This window comes from Primulina tabacum, chromosome 1 (assembly GCF_025594145.1).
Source record: "Primulina tabacum isolate GXHZ01 chromosome 1, ASM2559414v2, whole genome shotgun sequence".
In the NCBI taxonomy this organism is placed as follows: Eukaryota; Viridiplantae; Streptophyta; class Magnoliopsida; order Lamiales; family Gesneriaceae; genus Primulina; species Primulina tabacum.
In genome coordinates, this window is record NC_134550.1 from 25,444,535 (window position 1) to 25,466,793 (window position 22,259).

At 35.6% G+C, this 22,259-nt stretch overlaps 1 protein-coding gene across 10 annotated transcripts; it reads left to right on the top strand.

Annotated features, from left to right (window-relative positions):
- Window positions 1-954: 954 nt before the first annotated feature.
- On the top strand, window positions 955-10,936 carry LOC142543054 (exosome complex component RRP45B-like). 10 transcript variants are annotated; one of them, XM_075650061.1, is made up of 11 exons: window positions 955-1,029; window positions 1,189-1,229; window positions 5,402-5,508; window positions 6,331-6,540; window positions 6,978-7,073; window positions 7,176-7,290; window positions 8,539-8,619; window positions 8,732-8,920; window positions 9,004-9,257; window positions 10,220-10,278; window positions 10,596-10,936. In XM_075650061.1, exons 3-11 carry the CDS (start codon window positions 5,402-5,404, stop codon window positions 10,811-10,813), a joined length of 1,329 nt encoding a protein of 442 aa, XP_075506176.1. In that variant the 5' UTR covers window positions 955-1,029; window positions 1,189-1,229; the 3' UTR covers window positions 10,814-10,936. The 10 variants fall into 10 exon arrangements, with proteins under 10 accessions (XP_075506176.1, XP_075506166.1, XP_075506157.1 ...); XM_075650051.1 differs by having other exon boundaries at window positions 965-1,035; XM_075650042.1 differs by lacking the exon at window positions 955-1,029 and having other exon boundaries at window positions 1,072-1,229.
- The last annotated feature ends 11,323 nt before the right edge of the window (window positions 10,937-22,259 follow it).

Below are 22,259 nucleotides of genomic sequence, written 5' to 3' on the forward strand. Positions count from 1 at the left end.
CGACATGAAACGAAGCACCAAAAATCATCCCAACATCATACTCAATATACTTAAACGCAGCAGCGATCACCAAATGGTTCCAATAAAGCCTGCAACAAATAAAACTTCAAGAATCCGTCAAGAACATATTTTCATAAAATCGCAGTTTGAGCAATCCCACGAAAACGATCATAAAATATGTTGATGAGATCGATACAGAAAAATAGAATATACATGCCTTGATCTTTTAAAACTACCGAAACGACGATACCGAAGCGAGAAGGATGCGAGGGACGATCCGGGACGAACGTGGCACGATTTTCTTGAAGCAAAATGGACGAAAATCCGCTGGGAATTCGTTGGGGAAGGAGATGGGGTGGTGAGTGCTGAAAACTCAAGAAACCCTTGCTATTCTTCTAAAGAAATGAAATGGAAATACAATGGATTGTGTGTGTGTGTCTTAACGTGTAAGGGTGTGTGTGTAAATGTGTGTGTGCGTGAGTTTTAATTTTAAATTAGGGTGAAAATTGCTTAATTAACAATTGACAAGCTAATTAAAATACTAACCCTCTTCTAACTTAATAAAATCTCTTAATTAAAAATAAAAATGTACAAGTGGCAAACCTTTAAAAATTTTAAATCATAAATCCACCACATAATTAAATTATGCTTTAAAAATGCTAAAAACTTAATAAATCATTTAAAATGTCCCAATCATAACTTAAAATAAAATACCACATTTTAAAATCGCTCACAATCGTCGCCGGTCTCTTTTCCTCGATCCCGCATCGATTAATCGCCTGAAACATGAAACTCACTAAAACATTTTAACGTGCATCAAATAAACATAAATAATTTAAAATAATACTATTAAATAAATCATGCATCGCTAAAGTCAATTTAAACTTAAATAAACAATTTAAATAAATGCATGAGTTTTACGTATACTGAATTTGGGCTCTACATAAACCTTTGAGGAGTCTCCATATCTCGGTCTACTAACCTAACAGCTAGCTGGTGGTGAGCAAGGCGGAGTGCGGCGTTTCTTTGGTATAGGTATTTAACAAGCTCACTTTAGCTTAGTTTCCCCATCCACCTTTAAAGTATGTCTCACATGTCTATGATATAAAATTTTTCCCATTCTCGCTTCGTCTCTTAAACCCTAGCGTTTTTTCATTGATTTTAACCACAAATTCGTACTTCTTGCAGTTGTTTTTTGAATTCTGAAGCTTTTGACTCCTGAAGATGATGTACGCTAACTATAATCGTTTCTACTTGGTTCGTTTGCTGTTCTTGTTTGTTTTACTCTAAAACCCTAGATTTTTTTAGCGATGGTTTGACAAATTTCACTTGAACCCGAGAATTCGTCAAAAATTTAGTACAGATGGGCTATAAACAATCGGCCTAGGACGCGAGACTCTAATTGGCATGAATATGTATTGCGTAGACATGTTCCTTGTAAGCTTAATTTTCTGCTCAAATAAATACTCGAGAATGTTTTTTAGCCCTTCAATATTTTTATTTTGCAAATCTAAAAACTTATTAAAAATCACAAAATTTATTTTTTTGTATTTTAATTTCATATTTTTTAACAAGATATATAGGAAGCACAAGGACATGGATGGCAAAAGGACAATACCATTATGTTGGCAATTATCTACAATGGTTAAAAAAAACATTTAGTGACACATCATTAAGTGTGGTGTATTCAATTCAGAGTTTTGATGAATTTTAATGACTTTTTCAAATGATAGACTTTTATGGATTTGATATATTTTTATTGACTTTTACAGAATTTCACAGATTTATAAACAGATTTATGTGGATTAATGTAAACTTTTTGTAAGATTTTTAAAGACTTTTGTGAATTTTTTAGAAAATTTATAAATTGTGTACTTAATTATGACATATAATTTTTTATTAATTTTTTTGAATCAATAATTAATTGACATATGTAACATATTCAGTTTGAAATAGTTTTTCAATATTTATATTAAGAATAAATTTACTTATTTAAAAGTTAAATCATTTAATCCTTACATGTGTATATATATGAGTTTGTATATATGTTCAGTAAATTTTTCAAAATACATCAATTGATTAATCTGTAACCTTGTTTTTTAATTAATAATATCAATGTGAAAATAATATTATTTATCATTCTGTGAATACAATTTCGTATAAAAATATCATAGCTTACATATTAATTGAAAATACTAAAAAGAATTTAAAAATCATAGTTGTTGCGAGTATATTCAATTCATAAGAATTAAGCGGCATTTTTTGGATACTTTTTTATTATTATTGAATATTACATTAATTTGTATAAATCATACATTAAAAATCACAAAATCAATTATAGAATTCAAAATTTCCTATGATATTAAAATAAAAAACTATTAAATGAAAAATCAGCCAAAAAATGAAAAATTTGAAAGAAAATATGAAAATATAAATAAAGATACATTTCGAAAATTTGAGAGAGTGATAGAGATAGATGAGAGGAGAGAAGATAAGAAGAGAGGTGATGAAAAGCGACAGAGAGAGAAATAAATGGCTTGTGTATGAGTTAGAAGTTTTAAAAATCCATCCAAATCTTTGGGTTGAATCTAATACAATTTTTTACAATTTATAATTGTACCTTATACTTTAATGTTTGTATGTTAATAAATTTCACGAAGTTATTATTAAAATTCTATTGAAAATTTGTTTACCTCTAGAATTTATAGAGTTTTTAAAAGTCAATTTTGAATACCACTTGACTTTTTAAAACTCTATGAAAGTCTTTTTGAATACCACTAGACTTCTGTAAAGTATGCAAAAGTCTTAATTGAGTACATCTAGACTTTTAAAATCTACAAAAGTCATTAAAAATCAATAAATTTTCTACATTGAATACACCCCTTAATTGTATTTTTAACATCTATATATATTTATTAATTAGATTTACAATAATTCGAGAGGAAACATTCAACTAATTGGGATAAATAATTATATCTATCATAATATGTCGTTTTTCCTGATTTTGTCTCTCTAATTTCTCATGTTAACTAAATCCTTCAATCTTATAATGCATCTCGTGTCCCAAACTTCTATTCCATCGCCGATCGTAGTGCAGAAGACCAGAAGACCATTAATATTTGATTCTGAACCGAAGGCCAGAAGAAATACAGTCTGTTACAGCAGGACCCCGTCGGCTCTGTTTTCTTCAGCCGCGCGAACTTTCACCTCCGCTCCATCGCCGATCGTAGTTCAGATTTGGACGTGATTCTGTTGGCTTTGGGAGTTTGATTTCCGAGTCAGTCTCAATCCAAAAAAGTATCAATCAAAAAATAGATGGTGGAAGAAGTCACTCTCAATCGAAGAAGTCACTCTCAATCCGATCTACTATTTAAAACATTGTGCTTATAAATACTAATTCAATCGGAGTACTTTCGGTTGCTAATCCTCTATTACTTATCTTTGGTGCCCTAGAAGATTTGCAATAATGTGAAATTATTCGGACTAAGAGGAGGAGTGGATTGCGTGGGGAGGTAATGTGGATGATTAAATATTAACCTTTTTTCCATGTGTCATATCTCGCCTCAAGATTTTAATTTTTTTTTTTATTTTGAAGAACAAGTTTCATTAAATTAGGACTAACAAGTCTTGAGTAGCAACATTTTGGAGCCAATCAAGAAAGGGGCCATCACCCCAATATAAATTTGAAGATAACAACACAGTTGCCTGGTGAACTAAAAGGTGTGCCGCTCTGTTCACAGATCTTACATGTTGAATTGAAATGAAAGCATCAAAATCCAGCGAAGATCGTATTTCAAGAGAAACAACTCTCTCCAAGCTCCTATCCTCATCAGGAATTGAACCCCCTCACCGCGAGTAAATCCATCCCACACCTAATACCAGCCATTTCTGCACCCTTAATAGAGCCAAGTTTCCTAATGCAACAAGCAACGGCACCTTGCGAACACGGCCCCGACACTGTATCTATTCCTCTCAAAATACATCAACTTGCAACAAAATGTGTATCAATGTAGTCTCTTTTTTTTATCGGTAAATCAAAATTATATCATACAATTAAAGTTGCACAAATACGCTGGACATACATATTTTTGCTGTGGAACAATTATTTTAATACTTTTTAAAATTATAATAACAAATTATCGAGTTTATTTATAATTTTACAATCATTTGTAAACATATGGAACATTGATGAGAACTTAGTTATATAATTAATAAAGTTAATTTCATATATATATTTAAAAAATCAAGAAGTTCTTATGTATTCCAAAAAAAAAAAGATCCAACGGTTAACACCACTTGAGTTCCAGTCAACGGATCAGATCTCATCCACATGCGGAGTAATTGTAAAAAGCTTGGCAGGCTTCGCAGGCTAAAACCCTAGCAATGTATGTTTGGGCGTGCTAGCTGTCGCAAATTAGGAGCGCTGAAGCTCGCTGAAATGCGAGACTCTTATTCAATTTTCTGAGGTATTGTACGATTTTTATGCGTCCCTCTTGCTTATTCCGTGATCCCTTTTCCCCTAGGTTTCAGATATTTGGCGGCGTTGTGTGTATGGTCGTTCGAGTTCTTTTGATTTTTTTTTCCTACTAGGATTTATGTTCTGTGTAAATATTTCATTGATTAAGATCCTGTATTTGATGCCAAATCAAAAAATAGACGGTGGGCTAGTAATTGGTAACCATTTAGGCTAGTAATTTGTATCCTTTTGTTCACCTCTACTCATATATTCAAATTTTTTCATAAAATAATAATCAAAACTGTCGAGATGCCATAATTAATAGTATGTATCGGATTAACGTGCACTTGTATGACTTTATTTAATTTCAAGAAGACATATCCAAGTTTACAGCTTGCATTTGAGCAGATATGGCAAAATATATAACTATAACTGTGTGTACTCCCATGAGCTATTGAATTTTTCATTCGTATTTTCTTCAACAAGTGTGCATCTTCCCGACAACTTTAGTTTTGTGTCCCCACTCCACTGCTTCCTAATCAGTAGTCCCTTGCAAGAGGATGAACAAGTTTTGTTTTTATATATATTTCGGTAAGGTATCGGTTTCATGTTTTTCAATAACGAATTTTCGGTATGATATATGGTTTTATTTGGAAAACTTGGTACCGTATCGAACCAATCCTACCCAAGGGTTAGGGTTTTTGAGAAATTTAATTGGGTTGTGAGTAGGGATGGCAGCGAGGTGGGTTCAACGGGGCTGATTTTATGTTGGGCCGGGTTTAGACCCGTTGCCATTCCTACTCACAACCCAATTGAATTCCCAAAAACCCTAACCCCGTTTGGTGTCTGTTCTCTCCTAATTCTATAGTTCTTCGAGTTTGTAATATTGTATTGTGTTTGTGGTTATCACTGACTTGTTAGTGTTTTTCTCTCAATACATAGTAGATGACGCTTAATGAGAAGAAGTTTATCGAAACAGCGCTGCTTTCTGATCTTAGAATTGATGGGCGTGGACCATTTGATTACCGGAACGTGGCGATCAAGTTTGGCAGGTGAGGATCTACTACACCATTTTCTCAAACGTTCATTTAGCTCAACTTACTTGTGCTCGTAATACTCTATACTTCCATCATTTTAATGATTTCTGGGATGTTACATTAGTGGTGATATGAGTTCGGTTATAAATTATTAAAGAAAATACAGCTTCTTTTCTTGAATCAAAATGATTATACTTTATGGACTGATTTTCCGCATCGAAATGTATTCTGCGATGCAATTGGTTTCTTGAAATTCTGTCCCTTGTGAAGTTTCCTGAACCTTTGGTTCGATGTGCTTAGCTCATAAAACTCTAAGGTACATGCTATGCCTAAACATTTTACCAATAAAGTCCTTTCTGTTGCCATTTTGATTTTCATTGGCGCTCGAGTCTCGTATTTTTATTTCTATGGAATGAAAGAGTGTCTTGAAAATGAGTTGTTTTGCACGTACCTTTGTGGCTTGTGTATGATGATTGCTGATTTTCTGTCGATCATATGGCCGCTTTGTATTTGTATAAAATTTAAGAACTGATGCAGGTGGAAGTTGGAAGATCATGATGGTAGTTTTGTCTATTTTTTAAATAAAATTGATGAACACTTTACCATATGAGTATACAGAAAGAAGCACAATTTCTCATTACATGGTCTAAAGATTGAATGTAATATTATTTTTGTCAATATCTGCTATGCGTCAACCTGATACTGACAACGGATGCATCTTTTTAATTCAAATGAACAACTAAAGATTATATTACCTTTCGGTATGATATTTTTTTCCAACTTATGGCTTAGCTATATGGGTGTGTAAATGGGCTTGAAGGATTTGTATGTGCACAGGGAAGATGGTTCATCGGAGGTGCAGTTGGGTCAAACACATGTGATGGGGTTTGTGACCTCCCAACTTGTTCAACCTTACAGGGACCGCCCTAATGAAGGAACTCTTTCAATATACACCGAGTTCTCTACAATGGCAGATCCTTCATTCGAAATAGGCCGTCCTGGGGTATTTGCGGTGGAGTTAGGTCGCATAGTTGATCGTGGATTGAGGTAATTTCCGCCTCTTTTTTTAAAATTACAGATCAGTGTTATCAAACACTGGGTTTGAAGTTTGAACTTGTATCTAGTTGTTTGAAAATCTGGAGTAAATTGTGATAGCACATAAAGAGTTCCAGGCCATTGCGTCCGTTTAAAATTTTGTGGATGAAATGTAGCTTAAAAATGTTGTAAAAGTTGACTTGTTGATTTTGTTCGAAATGCTATATCCATTGACTTGTATCCAGCATTGGAAGAGGACAGCAAATCAAGTTTCTCATTTCTTAGCTCATAGAAGCTCCTACAGTAATAGCAACTTTGTTTTCATGGATTTGATTCCTCTTTTCTTGCAAAATGTTGTAAAACTTGATTTGTTGAATTGTTAATGCAATCATGATTTACATTAAAAAAAATGTTATTGTTTCATATGAATCATGAAAAGTGTGTTATAGGGAAAGCAGGGCTGTGGATACAGAATCACTTTGTGTTGTTGCTGGAAAATGGGTTTGGTCTATTCGTATTGATCTCCACATTCTAGACAATGGGGGGTGAGTTGGACATGGTACCTTTGAATTCCCATTGCATGATTATTTGTTTTTCTGCAACTCTAAACATTGTCTAATTTATGTTCTCCTTTACCTTTACAATAGAAATCTTGTTGATGCTGCCAATATTGCTGCTTTAGTAGCTCTTTTGACATTTCGAAGGCCGGAGTGCACATTGGGAGGAGATAACGATCAAGAAGTTATCATACATTCTCCCGAGGTCAGTTAATTCTTTATAGATGATTTTTAAAGATATTATTGCGATGTAATCGAGCATAGTTAGAGGCGCCACCAGGCGAGTCCCAGGCGCATCGATTCAGTAAACGAGCGCCTGGACTAGCCTTGGAAGTTAAGCACGTCCGAGTGAATTTTTTTAATTATTTGTTTAAAACAAATAGCCCAAACCCAAACCCTAGCAACCCAACGCCCCAACATCTGAATAAGAAGAAGGGAGCTCTGAACAGAAGAATGAGGTAAGTGCATCTACATCCAAAACAACCAGAAAAAGATCGATTTCACATCTTTTTTATGTAGAGGAGGAAAAAGTTAATGTTGATAAAAAAAAATTATGAAGTCCAAGAAGAACAAAAGTAGAGTCTCTGATGATTCGATGGAAGAAGATGAATTTGATTTGGATGATTGAGGAATTTTAATCATGCTATTAATTACTATGAACTTATTAATTATTTTTTGTGACAATGTGACTTAATTTTTTCATATTTTAATATATTTATTCTAAAGTAAATATATATTTTTTAAAATTAAAAAATGTGCGTCTTGCTTCGGTAAGTTGCGCGCCCCGCCTTGCGCCTCAGGCTCCATGGCTTAGGTGCGCCTTGAATCCTTGACAACTATGTAATCGAGTCACATATCATGGATGGGCGGGCTCCCACGGACCATTTTTAGAATCATTGATTTTTCTGGGCATGGACTTGGGAAAAAAATGAGTTAGTTGTTTGTTGACTTGATATCTGCTTGCTGATGCTGTAAATTTGGTATATGCCATGTTTATTCTAGGTCTTTTAATATATATTTTACATGTGTTTTTCATAACTTATAAAATAGCATACTATCGGTATATTATATTACATAAAAGAGAATTATGTTAGGTAATGTTTCTGGGATAATTTATTGTCCCCCAGCTTTGTTCGGATTCCTGGTCTCTTTCTTTTCTATGGAATTGAAGAACAGGAGAGAATGTTTAAGTAACAATTTGACTGTTAGAATTTAAAAGTTGTACATCTTTCTGTTTTATTGGCTTAATAGACCATTGTAGATTGGAAGTGCAAGTGTGTTTTGCTTTTTAGCCTGTTTCTTATTTTTAGTTCTATGTTTCACTGCTTTATCACGGTGTCTACTGATTTTAAAGGGGTTTTGGTGGATTTTAATTTGCTTTGCAGGCATATTTTTCTTGCACTTGCCTTGAAATTTAAAATTTGAGCTTGAATATGACTGTTGACTCTGACAGGTGAGGGAACCACTTCCATTAATTGTGCACCACTTCCCTGTAGCAATAACCTTTGCATTTATCGGTAGTGAGAGTACAGTGGTAAGAATACATTAACTGGTAGTTAATTTTTCCTTGATTTTCCTTTTTCTTGTCTCTTCTGAAATCAATTGCATCCTCTATGCATTGTTTATGCTCTGACTCGTGTTTGTAGGTAATTGATCCATCAAACTTTGAAGAAGCTGTTATGGGAGGAAAATTGACTGCTACTCTTAATACAAACGGTGACGTGTGTGCTATTCAAAAAGCTGGAGGAGATGGAGTCGTACAAAGTGTTATTATGCAATGCTTGCGCATTGCATCTGTGAAGGCTGCTGATATAACTAACAAAATAAAGAAAGCTGTTAGTGGTCTGCATAATTCATGTGTACACAAGTCTTCAAAGATCTTTTCTGTTTTTTGAAATTTATCATTTCTTTTGTGCAGGTTGAGTCGTATAATACAGAAAGAGCGTTGAGAAAAATCAAACGACACCCTGACCCTGTTGTAGATGTTAGCAAAGGTGCCGGAATGGGAGTTCGTAGTTTGTCAATAGAAATGGAAAAAACAAGATTGGAAATTGAGGATAGAAAGGTCAATCGAAGTGATGACAGGGAAATTGAAACCCACTCATCGAAGAAAACTGGAAGCAGGTTGGGTGATGCGAAATTTAAAATTTTCATTGGTGGTCCATCCAGTTGGTAGAGTCTTGTTCTGTTTCCGCTTGTCTTATTTGTATTTCTTGGATTTTATTGAGATGCAAATCAGTCGGTCGATAGTTTTGTGCCAGTTAAGGTGGTGCATTTGTTTCACTGTGTTTTTTGCGTCACCCTTCTTCTTTGATAATTTCGAAACAAATTCCGAATATTGAAAATTGATGGTGTTTGGAAGACATTTTTTTCATTAAGTGACGTGAAGAGAGGCCACTTGCTTCAAATAATTGCTGGAAAATAGATTTGAGATTTGTGATGACGATAAAGTGAAAGGCAAATTGGGGGGGAACGTTAAGTCGGGAACTTTTGAGATGATTTGACATCCTGGGAAGAAAAATTGTAGAAAACAAAGATGGAGAGAGTATTATTTTAAACGAAAGTGAAGGGAACCGTACATTCTTTGATTTGGAGTGTGAAGCTGGGAGAATTTAAGTTACGTGACAAGTGAAAGAAGGTCAAAGCTTTCCAGGAATATTCAGTGATCAGAAGTTTCCCCTAGTGCTAAATAGACTGAGTTCTGTGGGTTATAAATTCAATGATCAAAAGTGCCCAGGAATATTCAGAGACCAGAACTTTCTCTGTGGTTGCATCCGCTGTTTCAAAATTGCTATTTTTCTTTTAATAGCAATTATTAATGACAAGAAGATAGGATTATACTTTGTTGAAAATCTTTGAAATAATACAGGATTTTGTAGGTTCTTTGACCATCATTCAACGCCATAGATTCAGATGTTCTAAGTAGTAGCCTTATGTAATTCACTATAATTGCTAAATTGGGGTTAACTGATACTTACGTGTCTTCTGGGATTTTTGGTCTAGGTCACCTTGCTTCGCCAAGATCCTGGTCCTATTGAAACAAATTTCCTTGTCCCGTCTGATTTTGAGACATTAACTCCAGTGAATATTCATTTATTAGCTATTTGATTCTGGGTTTTATAATTCCCCTGCAGGGATCCGTATTCCAAGGGTATAAATGGTGATGAACTGAAAGCATCTCTCGCATCACGAGGTATTTTAGTTGTCTATCCTTTTATATATATTGCATGAGCAAAACTGCACCTTTTCCGTTAAGGAGTGTGTCTGTGTGTCTAAACACCATTCTAGCCATGGTCTCGAGTTAGATTGCCTGCTCTTAATCATATTTCTCCAATTAAGAAATATCCCAAGCTGTTGATTCTGTTGTCTTTTCAAAATATTCCTAGTAACATCATAAACATTTTGATGTCTAAAAAAAATATGTATTTTATTTGATAATTGTATTGCTGAAGCCATATGGTTCAGATTTTAGAACTAGCATATTCTAGTAAATCATTATGTGTCGTGCAGCTGCAGCAACCTCTGTTGAGAAGATGGATGTTTTACCATCTGTGAAGACACAGTTTACTATGATTGATAAAACCCCTACTGAAATGGATTCCACACCATCATTGCAACAGACTATTGAGGCAGGAGAACAGACAATCAAAGTAAAGACTTTGATGGATGCAGTCAAGCCGAAGCACAGACGGAAAAAGAAAACCTATCCAAACCATGATTTAAGTTAAAAAATTCCATTATATAAGAGATCTCTGAGAGCTTGTTAGTTTTATCTATTCAGCATCTTTTCTATTCTCCTGTAAAATTTTCTTTTTAATTCTATATGTTGGGAAACTTGAGATAAGTTCTTACATTACCCTGTGGGAGAAAAAAAACTAATTGTGGAACAGTGCAGAGCTGCTCTGTTCTGGCTCTATCCTTATTTTCGTCGTCAGGCATCTCCTACCAAAATTTAGGACCCAAACGTCACTTGGAATATTATTTTAATTAAAATTTGAAGTTTTGCTGAGAAACAGTTCTGAGAAGGTTGCACCTCCTCACCATGTTGGGTTCCTACTGTGAATCGACGTCTAAATCCATAGAATCGCCAGGTTTGAATTGGTAATTCTTATTTAATTTTCTTTGAAAAAAATTCATAATCAGGTTAATCAGGTTGATTCGGGCTCAGGTTGGCTCTATTGCTGAACCTGACCTAATCTAATTAACTCATTCGAATTGACATCCTTAGACTTATTATTATGAAGTGGCAGACGAATTTGGCATACTATTAACCACCTAAGCGTAGAGGGCTAGCCTCGCCTAATAATGTGGCGGTCAAAAGCGGAGCTTAAATAATTGCATCATAAAATACGTGTTTCGTGAAAAAAAAAATGTTAATTCTTTTTTAAACTTATTAATATGTACATAATTTTATCTTTTAAATTCAGTCCTTTGCAAAATAATAAATAAAAACAGGTTTTGTTAAAAAATAAAATAAATAAAAGCAGGGGTTTACTTTTCTGTTCCAATATGATTATTTTATCTTTAACGTGTTTTGTAACATTCAAGTTAGATGAGTAAGCGAACACTTGACACGGGATAAATGTCATATGTTAATTATTAAAAATGACACATTGATGAAACGACAGTCTTTAATAAAGTTATAAATTGTAGTTGTTTAAAATTGTAAGTGTTTAGTGAAAATTGCCAATGGCTGAATTGATATTTATGAAAATAAAAAGTATTATAATATTTTAAGCATCTTATTAACAAATTTAAAAAATTATGAGATTTAATTTTTGAGCATGATGTTTAATATTTTTATAATAATTTTATGTTCTAATTAATTTGTTTAGTTAGTATTTAATTAATTTGCAATTTTTTTTTAAAAAGAATAAAACCCACGTGCACACACATCGTACGCAAACAAACAAAAAAAAAATAGTGGGAGAATTATAAGGTTTTTGGCTTCCAAGCAGCCACCACCCCTTCTCCCCACCTACTTGCATATTTTTTGTGATTCTTCGCAAGTTTTTGACAAGAAAAACGTTTAGCAATCGTCCTCCGTTCATCATCCACGTTCTCTCGCGTCGGTATTCTTTATTCGAGCATTTATACGCAAAGACATGTTCTAAACCTTTCTTGAAGCATCAATCTTTTCATATACTGTGATGATAAATATGCATGAAAAACACCTTTCTGTATGAAGGATTTGAATCAAAACATTTATTTGTATGTTGGAATTTTTCTGCGCACGATTCTTCAAGTTTTCGTGAGTTTTTTGATGCGTAGGCTTCGTGTGGATCATCCGGGCTGTTGCTTCTGCATATGGGTATGTATTAGGTTGTGTTTAGATGTTAATTATCATCCCTTGAAAAGTCGAACGTGGTCTGGTTTTGCATAGAATAGGTGGAGCGCAAGCTGCAACATTCGCAAGCATGGGGCTGTTTCGTTTCGGTCGGTTGGTTCATGGTTCGGGATGTGTTAGGGCTCATGGCTAGGATCTGGACCATATCTTAGGGTGTTAAGGTGAGCCTGTTCTTGGTCGTTTATTTGCTGGTCTTGTAGGAAAGTCACTGGAAACAAGAACGTGTTAGTTGCACATGGAGTTCACGCAAGGTGCTGTTTCGCCGGCTTGATCTATAACTTATGCGTGAGACTTCAGTTGGAAAGGGCTGAATCAATGGCTTGGTTAGGGCCTAAGGTCAAGGTCTAGGGCTTGGTTAAGGAATGGTTCGAGCCGTGGAATGTTTGGAGCCGTATAGAACCCGTCAAAATGTGACCGATTAGAGCCTAGAATGGTCTAGAGTTGCATGTCTTGTGTTGGAGTGGTTCGGGCCTGTTCCAGAGGTGGTTCTAAGAGTTTGAACAGTGAGAATGATGCTGGTTAAGGGTGAGTCGAGTTCCGAGTCGTGGGGTAAGTGGTAAGTCATTTTATTTAATTCGAGAGTCGTAAAGATAAGATGCAAGTTTATGAGCTGTTTTAAGTTGTAAGTTATAAGTTGTGGAAGCATATCCGGGGTTGATCCGGCGAGGTCCACGACATTCGTAATTAAATATAGCGTGCAAAAATATTATTTTTGAGGTAATGTAAGTTGTCTTGTGGCCAAATTATACATGTACGGGTATGGAAGTCAGAGAACGTGTTCGGGACCTTTCCAACTTATCTTATGATTATCTTATGATTGACAATAGATGTTCAGTCCAATGGTTGTGGTGATCCTTGCCGGCCAAGCGCTGTGGTGGTAGTTTGATCAAACAAATTATGTTATGGTGGCATATTTCAATGAGCAAAACTCTAAAAAATGATTAATTTTATGTTATGTCAAGCACGAAGCACGTTTTATGGAAATATGTATGCAAAAAAGTCGCATCATATTTATTTATGCCTATGTTATTTTAGGTATCAATTATGTTTAATTAGCATGGTTTTTTTATTATGTTGTATTTGTTACTTGCGATTTATGCATGCTGAATCTTTAGACTCACTAGACTTGATTGATGCAGATGACATTTCTGAGGAGGCTGGAGGCGATGACCAGTGAGCAAGCTCGGATCGTAGGCAGTGCACGCTCAATGGTCTTGAATTTTATGAGTTTTTATGCTTATTAAAACTTATTTATTACTCTGATTTATTTTTTTTTATGGTTGGTTAACAAATTATTATTAGGTTTGTTTTGAAATATTTTATGTCTATTTGACTTGATAATTTTTATGCTTTAAAATAATCAGTATTTGAATTTTTGTAAATTTTAAGTTTCGAATGTTTTTAGATTTATTAACTGAAATTTTTGAAAATATTAGTTAAGTATTTATTATGTTTAAAAGTTAAGAATTATGGATCTAAATAAGAAGAAAAATTTTATTTTCCACATATTTTAAGTAGTAAAGTAAGTACAGATCGTTGCAATTAGCATTAGAGGAAGATCTTGATTAAGGGTTGTGCCTACTGCCGGTTGCGAGAAGCTCAGGAAGTCACGCCTCAACTCTATAAGTTTTTACGATTTTAAATATAATAAGTATTAAAGTGCGAGTTTCTTTAATTGCGTGTTTAAGTTTTGAATTAAATTTATTATGTTATATGAATATTATTGTCATGCATGTTGGTTACGTGTTGGGTTTGATTGTGGAACAGTATGCCTCCCAGACAGATGGTTGATCGTGAGGATCGTGGGTATCGTGAGGAGGAGAGGGTTTCCCCTCCACGTCCATCACCAGATCTTCAGGCACAGATTCTTGTTAGCACGACCCAATTCTTTCACTGTTCGTTGGGAACAATGCTAAAGTGGGAAGGAGGACGAGACCAGAAGCGGTTTACGAGCGCTTTCGCAAGATGGACCCCAAGAAATTTGCAGGGACGACAGATCTTATGGTGACAGAGTGATTGATTAAGTCCATAGATGTGATCTATACATTTATGAAATTGTACGATGCCAATAGAGTCATATGTGCCACCTACTTGCTGAAATATGATGCTAGACTGTGGTGGGAAGGAGTGTCAGTGACGGTGAACTTTGAGACCCTTACTTGGGAGGGCTTTAAGGAAGTGTTCTACTCAAAGTACTTCATAGATGATGTTCGCTCTCGACTGACTAGGGAGTTTATGACGCTAAGGCAGGGAGACTGCACTGTGGCGAAGTTTGTGAGGAAGTTTGAGCAGGGGTGTCACTCTGTTCCTATGATTGCTAATAATCCAGCAGAGAAGTTGAGTCATTTTAAAGATGGTTTGCGGCTGATCTTGCGCCATGATGTTCATGTGGCTGGCCCTACAACTTTCTCTATTGCTGTGACTAGAGCCTTAGTGGTTGAGTAGGATCAGAAAGACATTGAGAACGATAAGTAGGGCAAGAGGCCTTATCAAGCACCTCGGCATCAGATTCAACAATAGAATAAGAATCCATTTCAAGGACCATTCAAAGGCAGGGGATAACAACTCCAAAAAAAGGCTACTCAAAAGCCTAATGACTATCATGTGTGCCCAAAGTGCAACCGCCAGCATGAAGGAGCTTGCTTGTGGGGACCCGGACGCTAATCATGTTCTTAATCATCATTAGGATAATTTAATCAATTATAATAAACAGGGTCTAAATTTTTTTTTTTAAATTGCGGAACGTAATGGAATACATGCAAATATACATATCAGTATATTAAAAGTACAAGTCTGGTACTATATACAATCATTCGAGCTAAGGTTTAATAACTATATATCAAGTATTCCAAACCCTATCTCAGATCAAAGTCCGTAGTCTCCACTCTAATCACGATCTCTCTTCATCTCCTCGACCCTGAACCTGTCCCACCTGTTTTCATGTACACATACAAACACGACAACAGCCGGATAACTCCGGTGAGAAATAAATCCCAGTATAAATCAACGAAACATGCAGTTATATCAACAATATAAAAGCATGTAAAACATGTAACAAATATCAGTAACATGTAACAAAATCAGAAACATAATCAATATAAAATCGCCAATCAGACTCGTGACTCCACGTTTCAGACTAGACTCAATCCTAGTCTAGGGATCCCGGTTTCCAGACGTTGGCACTCCATATCGATCACCAGTAATAGAAAAAACTCCAATTCTATCCACATCGATATGGTATCGATCACCAGTAATAGAAGAAACTCCAATTCTATCCACATCGATATAACCAAACATCCAGTGTCTTGACCTAACCGTCACAGACTTTGGCGTTTTCACCAATTTCCTATCTTGTGACATCGTGCAATGTGCCCGTGGCGATCCCACCACTATCAGGCACTTCTGTCACAAGATCACTCGTCTAATACTCGTCTAATACATGCTTCCTATAAATCAATAGAACAAGCATATCAACTCAAATCAATAAACACAATCATAATAATAAGTATGTGATTTAGGGAAACTCAAGTATATCCTACTTGAGTCGATCTCCCAATACCACATTGACTTATACCTTTCGTCTGTAGTCTTGGTCTTAAGCAATATCAGTTCTGAACTCAAGACTGTCTCTGTAAATCTGAAACGACATATCGAGAATCATAATATCAATATTCCATTCTTAATTCAACACTGAATCTGTTTAATCTGGATTTAAGTCAATTCAACGGCATAACGGCACAATTTCAGTATCCCCGTCAATACCAAATCAACAGACATCAATTACAAATCATAACTCATATCCGATACAATCTGTAATACATTCATAATCCAAATCTGTCCGATTTCAAATCAATATAATCAGAAAATCATAACAATTTCATAATCCGTCTGCTTTTCAATCTGACTTCGATTCTACGATGTTTAACATATCCAGAACACCATATATGAATCATATCAAATTCCTACAACATCATATTTTCAAATGATACCAAAACTCAATAAAACTTACGTCCAGTTGTAGCCTGTGTCGATAGGAATACAATACCGAACTCGGATTCAAAATCTAACGGACGGATTTACCAAAACCAAACTTTCGGAATCAAGTTTGAAGCTTTTCTCGGGAGTTCTTCTTTCTTCTTCTGAAATCCTCAAGGAATGATTGTATATATATATATACATCAACGGTGCATGATACACCACATGTCGATTTTCCCTTTTTCATGTCTCGCTACCAAAATTTAGGACCCAAACGTGACTTGGAATATTATTTTAATTCAAATTTGAGGTTTTGCTGAGAAACAGTTCTGAGAAGGTTGCACCTCCTCACCATGTTGGGTTCCTGCTGTGAATCAACGTCTAAATCCATAGAATCGCCAGGTTTGAATTGGTAATAATTCTTATGTTCATTTGTACGACATAGAAATTATTCAGTAGGCTTTTACTTGCAAGATCCCCCATTACTGACCTTAACCTACGCTTGGTTTCGGAGGGGCTTATTATATATACCGAATTCGAATTACATTTGGTGTGATGCACGTTTTTGGCGTGTAGACCGAGAGACCATAGAGCTTGCCGAAATGATACATGAAATTGTTTTTTCAATCGTCTTTTTTTATCAATTAATATTTCAAATGGTTTACTTCTAAATTGCTCCCGTAAAGTTTATTTTGAGTATATTTTTCCCATATTTCATGACACTGGATTCTTTTAAATCCAAAGGCTCGTGTAAGCCCTCTTCTTTAGGATATTGTTTTTCCATATTTAATATTTATTTTTATATATGGGTTCACAATTTTTTTGAACTAAAAGAATAAGAGGACCATTGGAGAGCAGATAACTGCCATTGACTTATTACCATGAAGTAGCTGACGAATTTGGCATACTTTAAATGGTGGTTATATAATTAACCACCCAAGTGTAGAGCCGGGCTAGCCTCGCCTAATAATGTGGCGGTGAAAAGGGAAACATAAATAATTATATCATAAAATACGTGTTTCGATAAAAAGAAAAAAAATGTTATTTCTTTTTTAAACTAATTAATAGATACATAATTTTATCTTTTAAATTCACTCCTTTGCGAAATAATAAATAAAAGCGGGTTTTGTTAAAAAAAATAAAATAAATAAAAGCGGGGGTTTACTTTTCTGTTCCAATATGATTATTTTATCTTTCACGTGTTTAGTAACATTCAAGTTAGATGAGTAAACGAACACTTGACACGGGATAAAGGTCATATGTTAATTCTTAAAAATGACAGTGATGAAACGATAGTTATAACTTTAATAAATTTATAAATAGTAGTTGTTTAAAATTGTAAGTGTTGAGTCAAAATTTCCAAGGGCTGAAATGATATTTATGAAAATAAATAGTATTAAAATATTTTAAGTATCTTATTAGCAAATTTCAAAAATTATGAGATTTAATTTTTGAGCATGATGTTTAATATTTTTATAATTATTTTATGTTTTAATTAATTTGTTTAGTTAGTATTTAACTAATTTGTAATTTTTTTAAAAAAAGAATAAAACACATGCGCGCACACACCACACGTAAGCACACATACACAAGAATACTGGGAGAATTATAGGGTTTTTGGCTTCCAAGCAGCCACCACCACTTCTCCACCTACGTGCATATTTTTGGTGATTCTTTGCAAGTTTTTGACAAGAAAAACGTTTAGCAATCGTCTTCCGTTCATCCTTCGCATTCTCTCGCACCGGTATTCTTTATTCGAGCGTTTATACGCAAATGCATGTTCTAAAACTTTCTTGTTGCATAAATCTTTTCATATACTGTTATTTGATGATAAATATGCATGAAAAACGCTTTTCTATATGAAGGATTTGAATCAAAAATTTATTTGTATGTTGGACTTTTTCTGCGCATGATTCTTTAAGTTTTCATGAGTTTTTGATGCGTAGGCTTCGTGTGGATCATCCGGGCTGTTGCTTCTGCTTATGGGCATGTATTAGGATGTGTTTAGATGTTAATTAACATCCCTTGAAAGGTCGAAAGTGGTCTGGTTTTGCATAGAATAGGTGGAGCGCAAGCTGCATCATTCGCAAGCATGGGGGATGTTTCGTTTCGGTCGGTTGGTTCATGGTTCGGGATGGGTTAGGGCTCGTGGCTAGGGTTTGGACCATGTCTTAGGGTGTTAAGGTGAGCCTGGTCTTGGTCGTTTATTGGCTGGTCAGGTAGGAAAGTCGCTGGAAACAAGAACGCGGTAGCTACACATGGAGTTCACACAAAGTGCTGTCTTGGCCGGCTTGATCTATGACTTATGCATGAGACTTGAGTTGGAAAGGGCTGAATCAATGGCTTGGTTAGGGTCTAAGGTCAAGGACTAGGGCTTGGTTAAGGAATGGTTCGAGCCGTGGAATGTTTGGAACCGTATAGAACCCTCAAAATGTGACCGATTAGAGCCTAGAATGGTCTAGAGTTGCATGTCTTGTGTTGGGATGGTTCAGGCATGTTCCAGAGGTGGTCATAAGAGTCTGAACAGTGAGTTATGATGCTGGTTAAGGGTGAGTCGAGTCCCGAATCGTGGGGTAAGCCGTAAGTTGTTTATTTAATTTGGGAATCGTAAAGGTAAGATGCAAGTTTATGAGTTGTTTTGAGTTGAAAGTTATAAGTTGTGGAAGCATATCCGGGGTTGATCCGGCGAGGTCCACGATGTTCGTAAGTAAATATAACGTGAAAAAATATTATTTTTGAGGTATGTAAGTTGTCTTGCGGCCAAATTATACATGTATGGGTATGGAAGTCAGAGACGTGTCCCAGGACCTTTCCAACTTATCTTATGACTATCTTATGATTGATAGTAGATATCCAGTCCAATGGTTGTGGTAATCCTTACCGGCCAAGAGCTGTGGTGTTAGTTTGATCAAACAAATTATGTTATAGTGGCACATTTCAACGAGTATAATTCTAAACAAAATGATTTAACTTTATGTTATGTCAAGCACGAAGCACGTTTAATGGAAATATGTATGCAAAGAAGTCGCATCATATTTATTTATACATGTGTTATTTTACGTATCAATCATGTTTAATATGCATGATTTTTTTTATTATGTTGTATTTGTTACTTGCGATTTATGCATGCTGACTCTTTAGACTTACTAGACTTTTTTGATGCAGATGGCATCGCTGAGGAGATGGGAGGCAATGACCAGTGAGCAAGCTCGGACCGTAGGCAGTGCACACTCAATGGCCTTGCAGTTTATGAGTATTTATGCTTGTTAAAACTTATTTATTACTCTGATTTATTTTTTTTATGGTTGGTTAACAAATTATTATTAGGTTTGTTTTGAAATATTTTATGGTTATTTGACATGAATCATTTTTATGCCTTAAAATAATCAGTATTTGAATTTTTGTAATTTTTATGTTTTGAAGGTTCTTAGATTTATTAATTGAAATTTTCGAAAATATTAGTTAAGTATTTATTTAGTTTAAAATTTAAGAATTATGGATTTAAATAAGAAGAAAATTTTATTTTCCACATATTTGTATACTGTTATTTGATGATAAATATGCATGAAAAACGTTTTTATATATGAAAGAATTGAATCAAAACATGTATATGCATGTTGAAATTTTTCTGCGCATGATCCTTCAAGTTTTCATGAGTTTTTGATGCGTAGGCTTTGTGTGGATCATCTGGGTTGTTTTTGCTGTGTATGGGTATGTATTAGGGTATGTTTAGATGTTATTTATCAATCTTTGAAAGGTTAGAAGTGGTCTGGTTGTGCGTCGAAGAAGCGGAGAGCAGGCTGCCGTAGCGCACACGTGTTGCTGTTGTTGCACAGGTTTGATCGGTCAGGGCAGGTTCGGGTTGGGTTAGAGCTCGTGGCTAAGGTCTGGACCGTGTCTTAGGGTGTTAAGGTGGGTTTGGTCTTTGTCATGTATAGGCTGGTCGGGTAGGAAATTCGCTGGAAACTAGAAGGGGCAGCCGCGCGCTTGATGCTCTTGAATGGCGCTGTCACGGCCGGCTTGCTCTACGATGTCCACGTGTGACTTGAGTTTGTAGGGACTCTATCAGTGGCTTGGTTAGGGTATAAGGTCATGGTCTAGTGCTTGGTTCAGTTTTTTTAGGTATAGCTGTTGCGTGTTTTCTTGATTGCTCGCAAGCGCACGACGTCAAGTTATAGTAAAATGTAATTTTGAGTGCAAGTGTCGATCCCACGAGGAGTGTGCATAAAAATGTATAACAGTTCTTGTAATTAAAATAGTCAAGACTTTATTTAGAAAAATCAAAAGATATTTTGTTTGTTTAATTAAAGTAATTGAAAACAAAGAATTAATCTAATCACCGAGTTGAGAAATAATAATGAGAGAAGAGATCTAGAGAAATGATTTCACCAAGTTTCCACGATAATTATTCCCAGTAACTTTATATTCACGAATTCCAATTATTTAATGACCAAGAACACTTAATTATTTTATTTCCCCTTTCCCAAGTGACGAATAAATTGTATAAATCAAACTTCGATTCAATTATTCCTAATAAAATCTAAGTTTAATTGATACATGCAAACAATGTTCTTACCTAAGCCTCGCTAAAGTTATACGCCTTCCGAACGCTATAAACATTCAACGATGTGTCTCTAATGATCTATAATCCTAGTCCATCTCCCGAGTTATAGAATTAATCAAACAACGAACAATTTATGGCCAGTAAATTGCAGAGAAATAAACACAGAGAAACACGATTAAATATGCAATGGAATTCAATCATATAAAAGAACCACGTCAAATCATCGTGTCCAAAAAGCTACATCATTCTCTAGAATGGGAAATTAGTTCATCACGAAATCCAAGCGAAGACAAGACATATTTTCAGTTCTAGACATCGCCACACAGTAGAATATATATAAAAAAAAACGAAGGAAAAGATAACAAATCCGAAGTGTCGTCTCCGTCCCCGGTTCCGTTGTTCTTCGTATTTGTGGCTGTTCTTCGCACTCTGAATCCTCGTCCCGTGTATGCGCTCTGACTTCTCGTGATTTTCTCCAAGACGGCTAGCTTCTCTCGTTTCTTTCTTCCCCAAGACGGCCTCCCTCATTTCTGACCTAGCGGCGCGCATTTTATAACTTTTCTGGACGCCGCGCGTGCGGCTGCGCAAGTTCTGGCGCGGCTGCGCGGCAGCTTCTACTCACTGGCCCGTGCATGTGTGCGCGCGGTCGCGCGGCCGCGCGTAAGCGTCTGGTCATTCGCCTATATTGGTGCGCGCGCGCCTGCGCGTGATGTGGCGCTGCTGCGTGCACCTCTCAAGTCTTCAGGTTCGTCTGTGTGCGCGCGGTATTGCGTGATGTGGCGCGGCCGCACGCACACCTCTGCCAATCACCTTGCATAACATTGTGCGGGCTGCGCGTGATCTCGCGCTGCTACGCGCGCGGTTCTGTCCGATAATGGTTGGTTGTGCACTTGTTTTCTTGGCTCACTTGGCTTCGTGTCCTCTTTTTCTCCATTCCTGAAAAGACAATCAAAACAAACCAAAAACGCATAATTCTGTTCGAAACATGCATAATTCAACATGGAATTTAATATACATTAAGTGCAAATCTTGCACTTATCAATAGCAATCGAAACGTGGTTCTTCAGGTACTGTACGGTTTAAAATATTTGAGTTCAATTATTAACATTAGCTATAGATTTTGGTAAAGTAACAAAAGTTCGGTCCTAAAAATATTCTTTTATCTTATCTTTTTTTTTTCTCTTTTGGTTATGTTATTAGGTTCACGATCAGTCGGACCATCGTGATTAGGAACTAAGGACAATGATTGTTGTAAGGTCTAAAAATTAAGACGACGTAATCCAACGAC

Bases quoted from the DNA above. Each gene is read 5' to 3' on its own strand.
- LOC142543054 (XM_075650061.1), top strand. From the start codon at position 5,402: ATGACGCTTAATGAGAAGAAGTTTATCGAAACAGCGCTGCTTTCTGAT. The intron at 7,074-7,175 runs GTGAGTTGGACA...CCTTTACAATAG, and splicing joins CACATTCTAGACAATGGGGG to AAATCTTGTTGATGCTGCCA. The intron at 8,620-8,731 runs GTAAGAATACAT...TCGTGTTTGTAG, and splicing joins TCGGTAGTGAGAGTACAGTG to GTAATTGATCCATCAAACTT.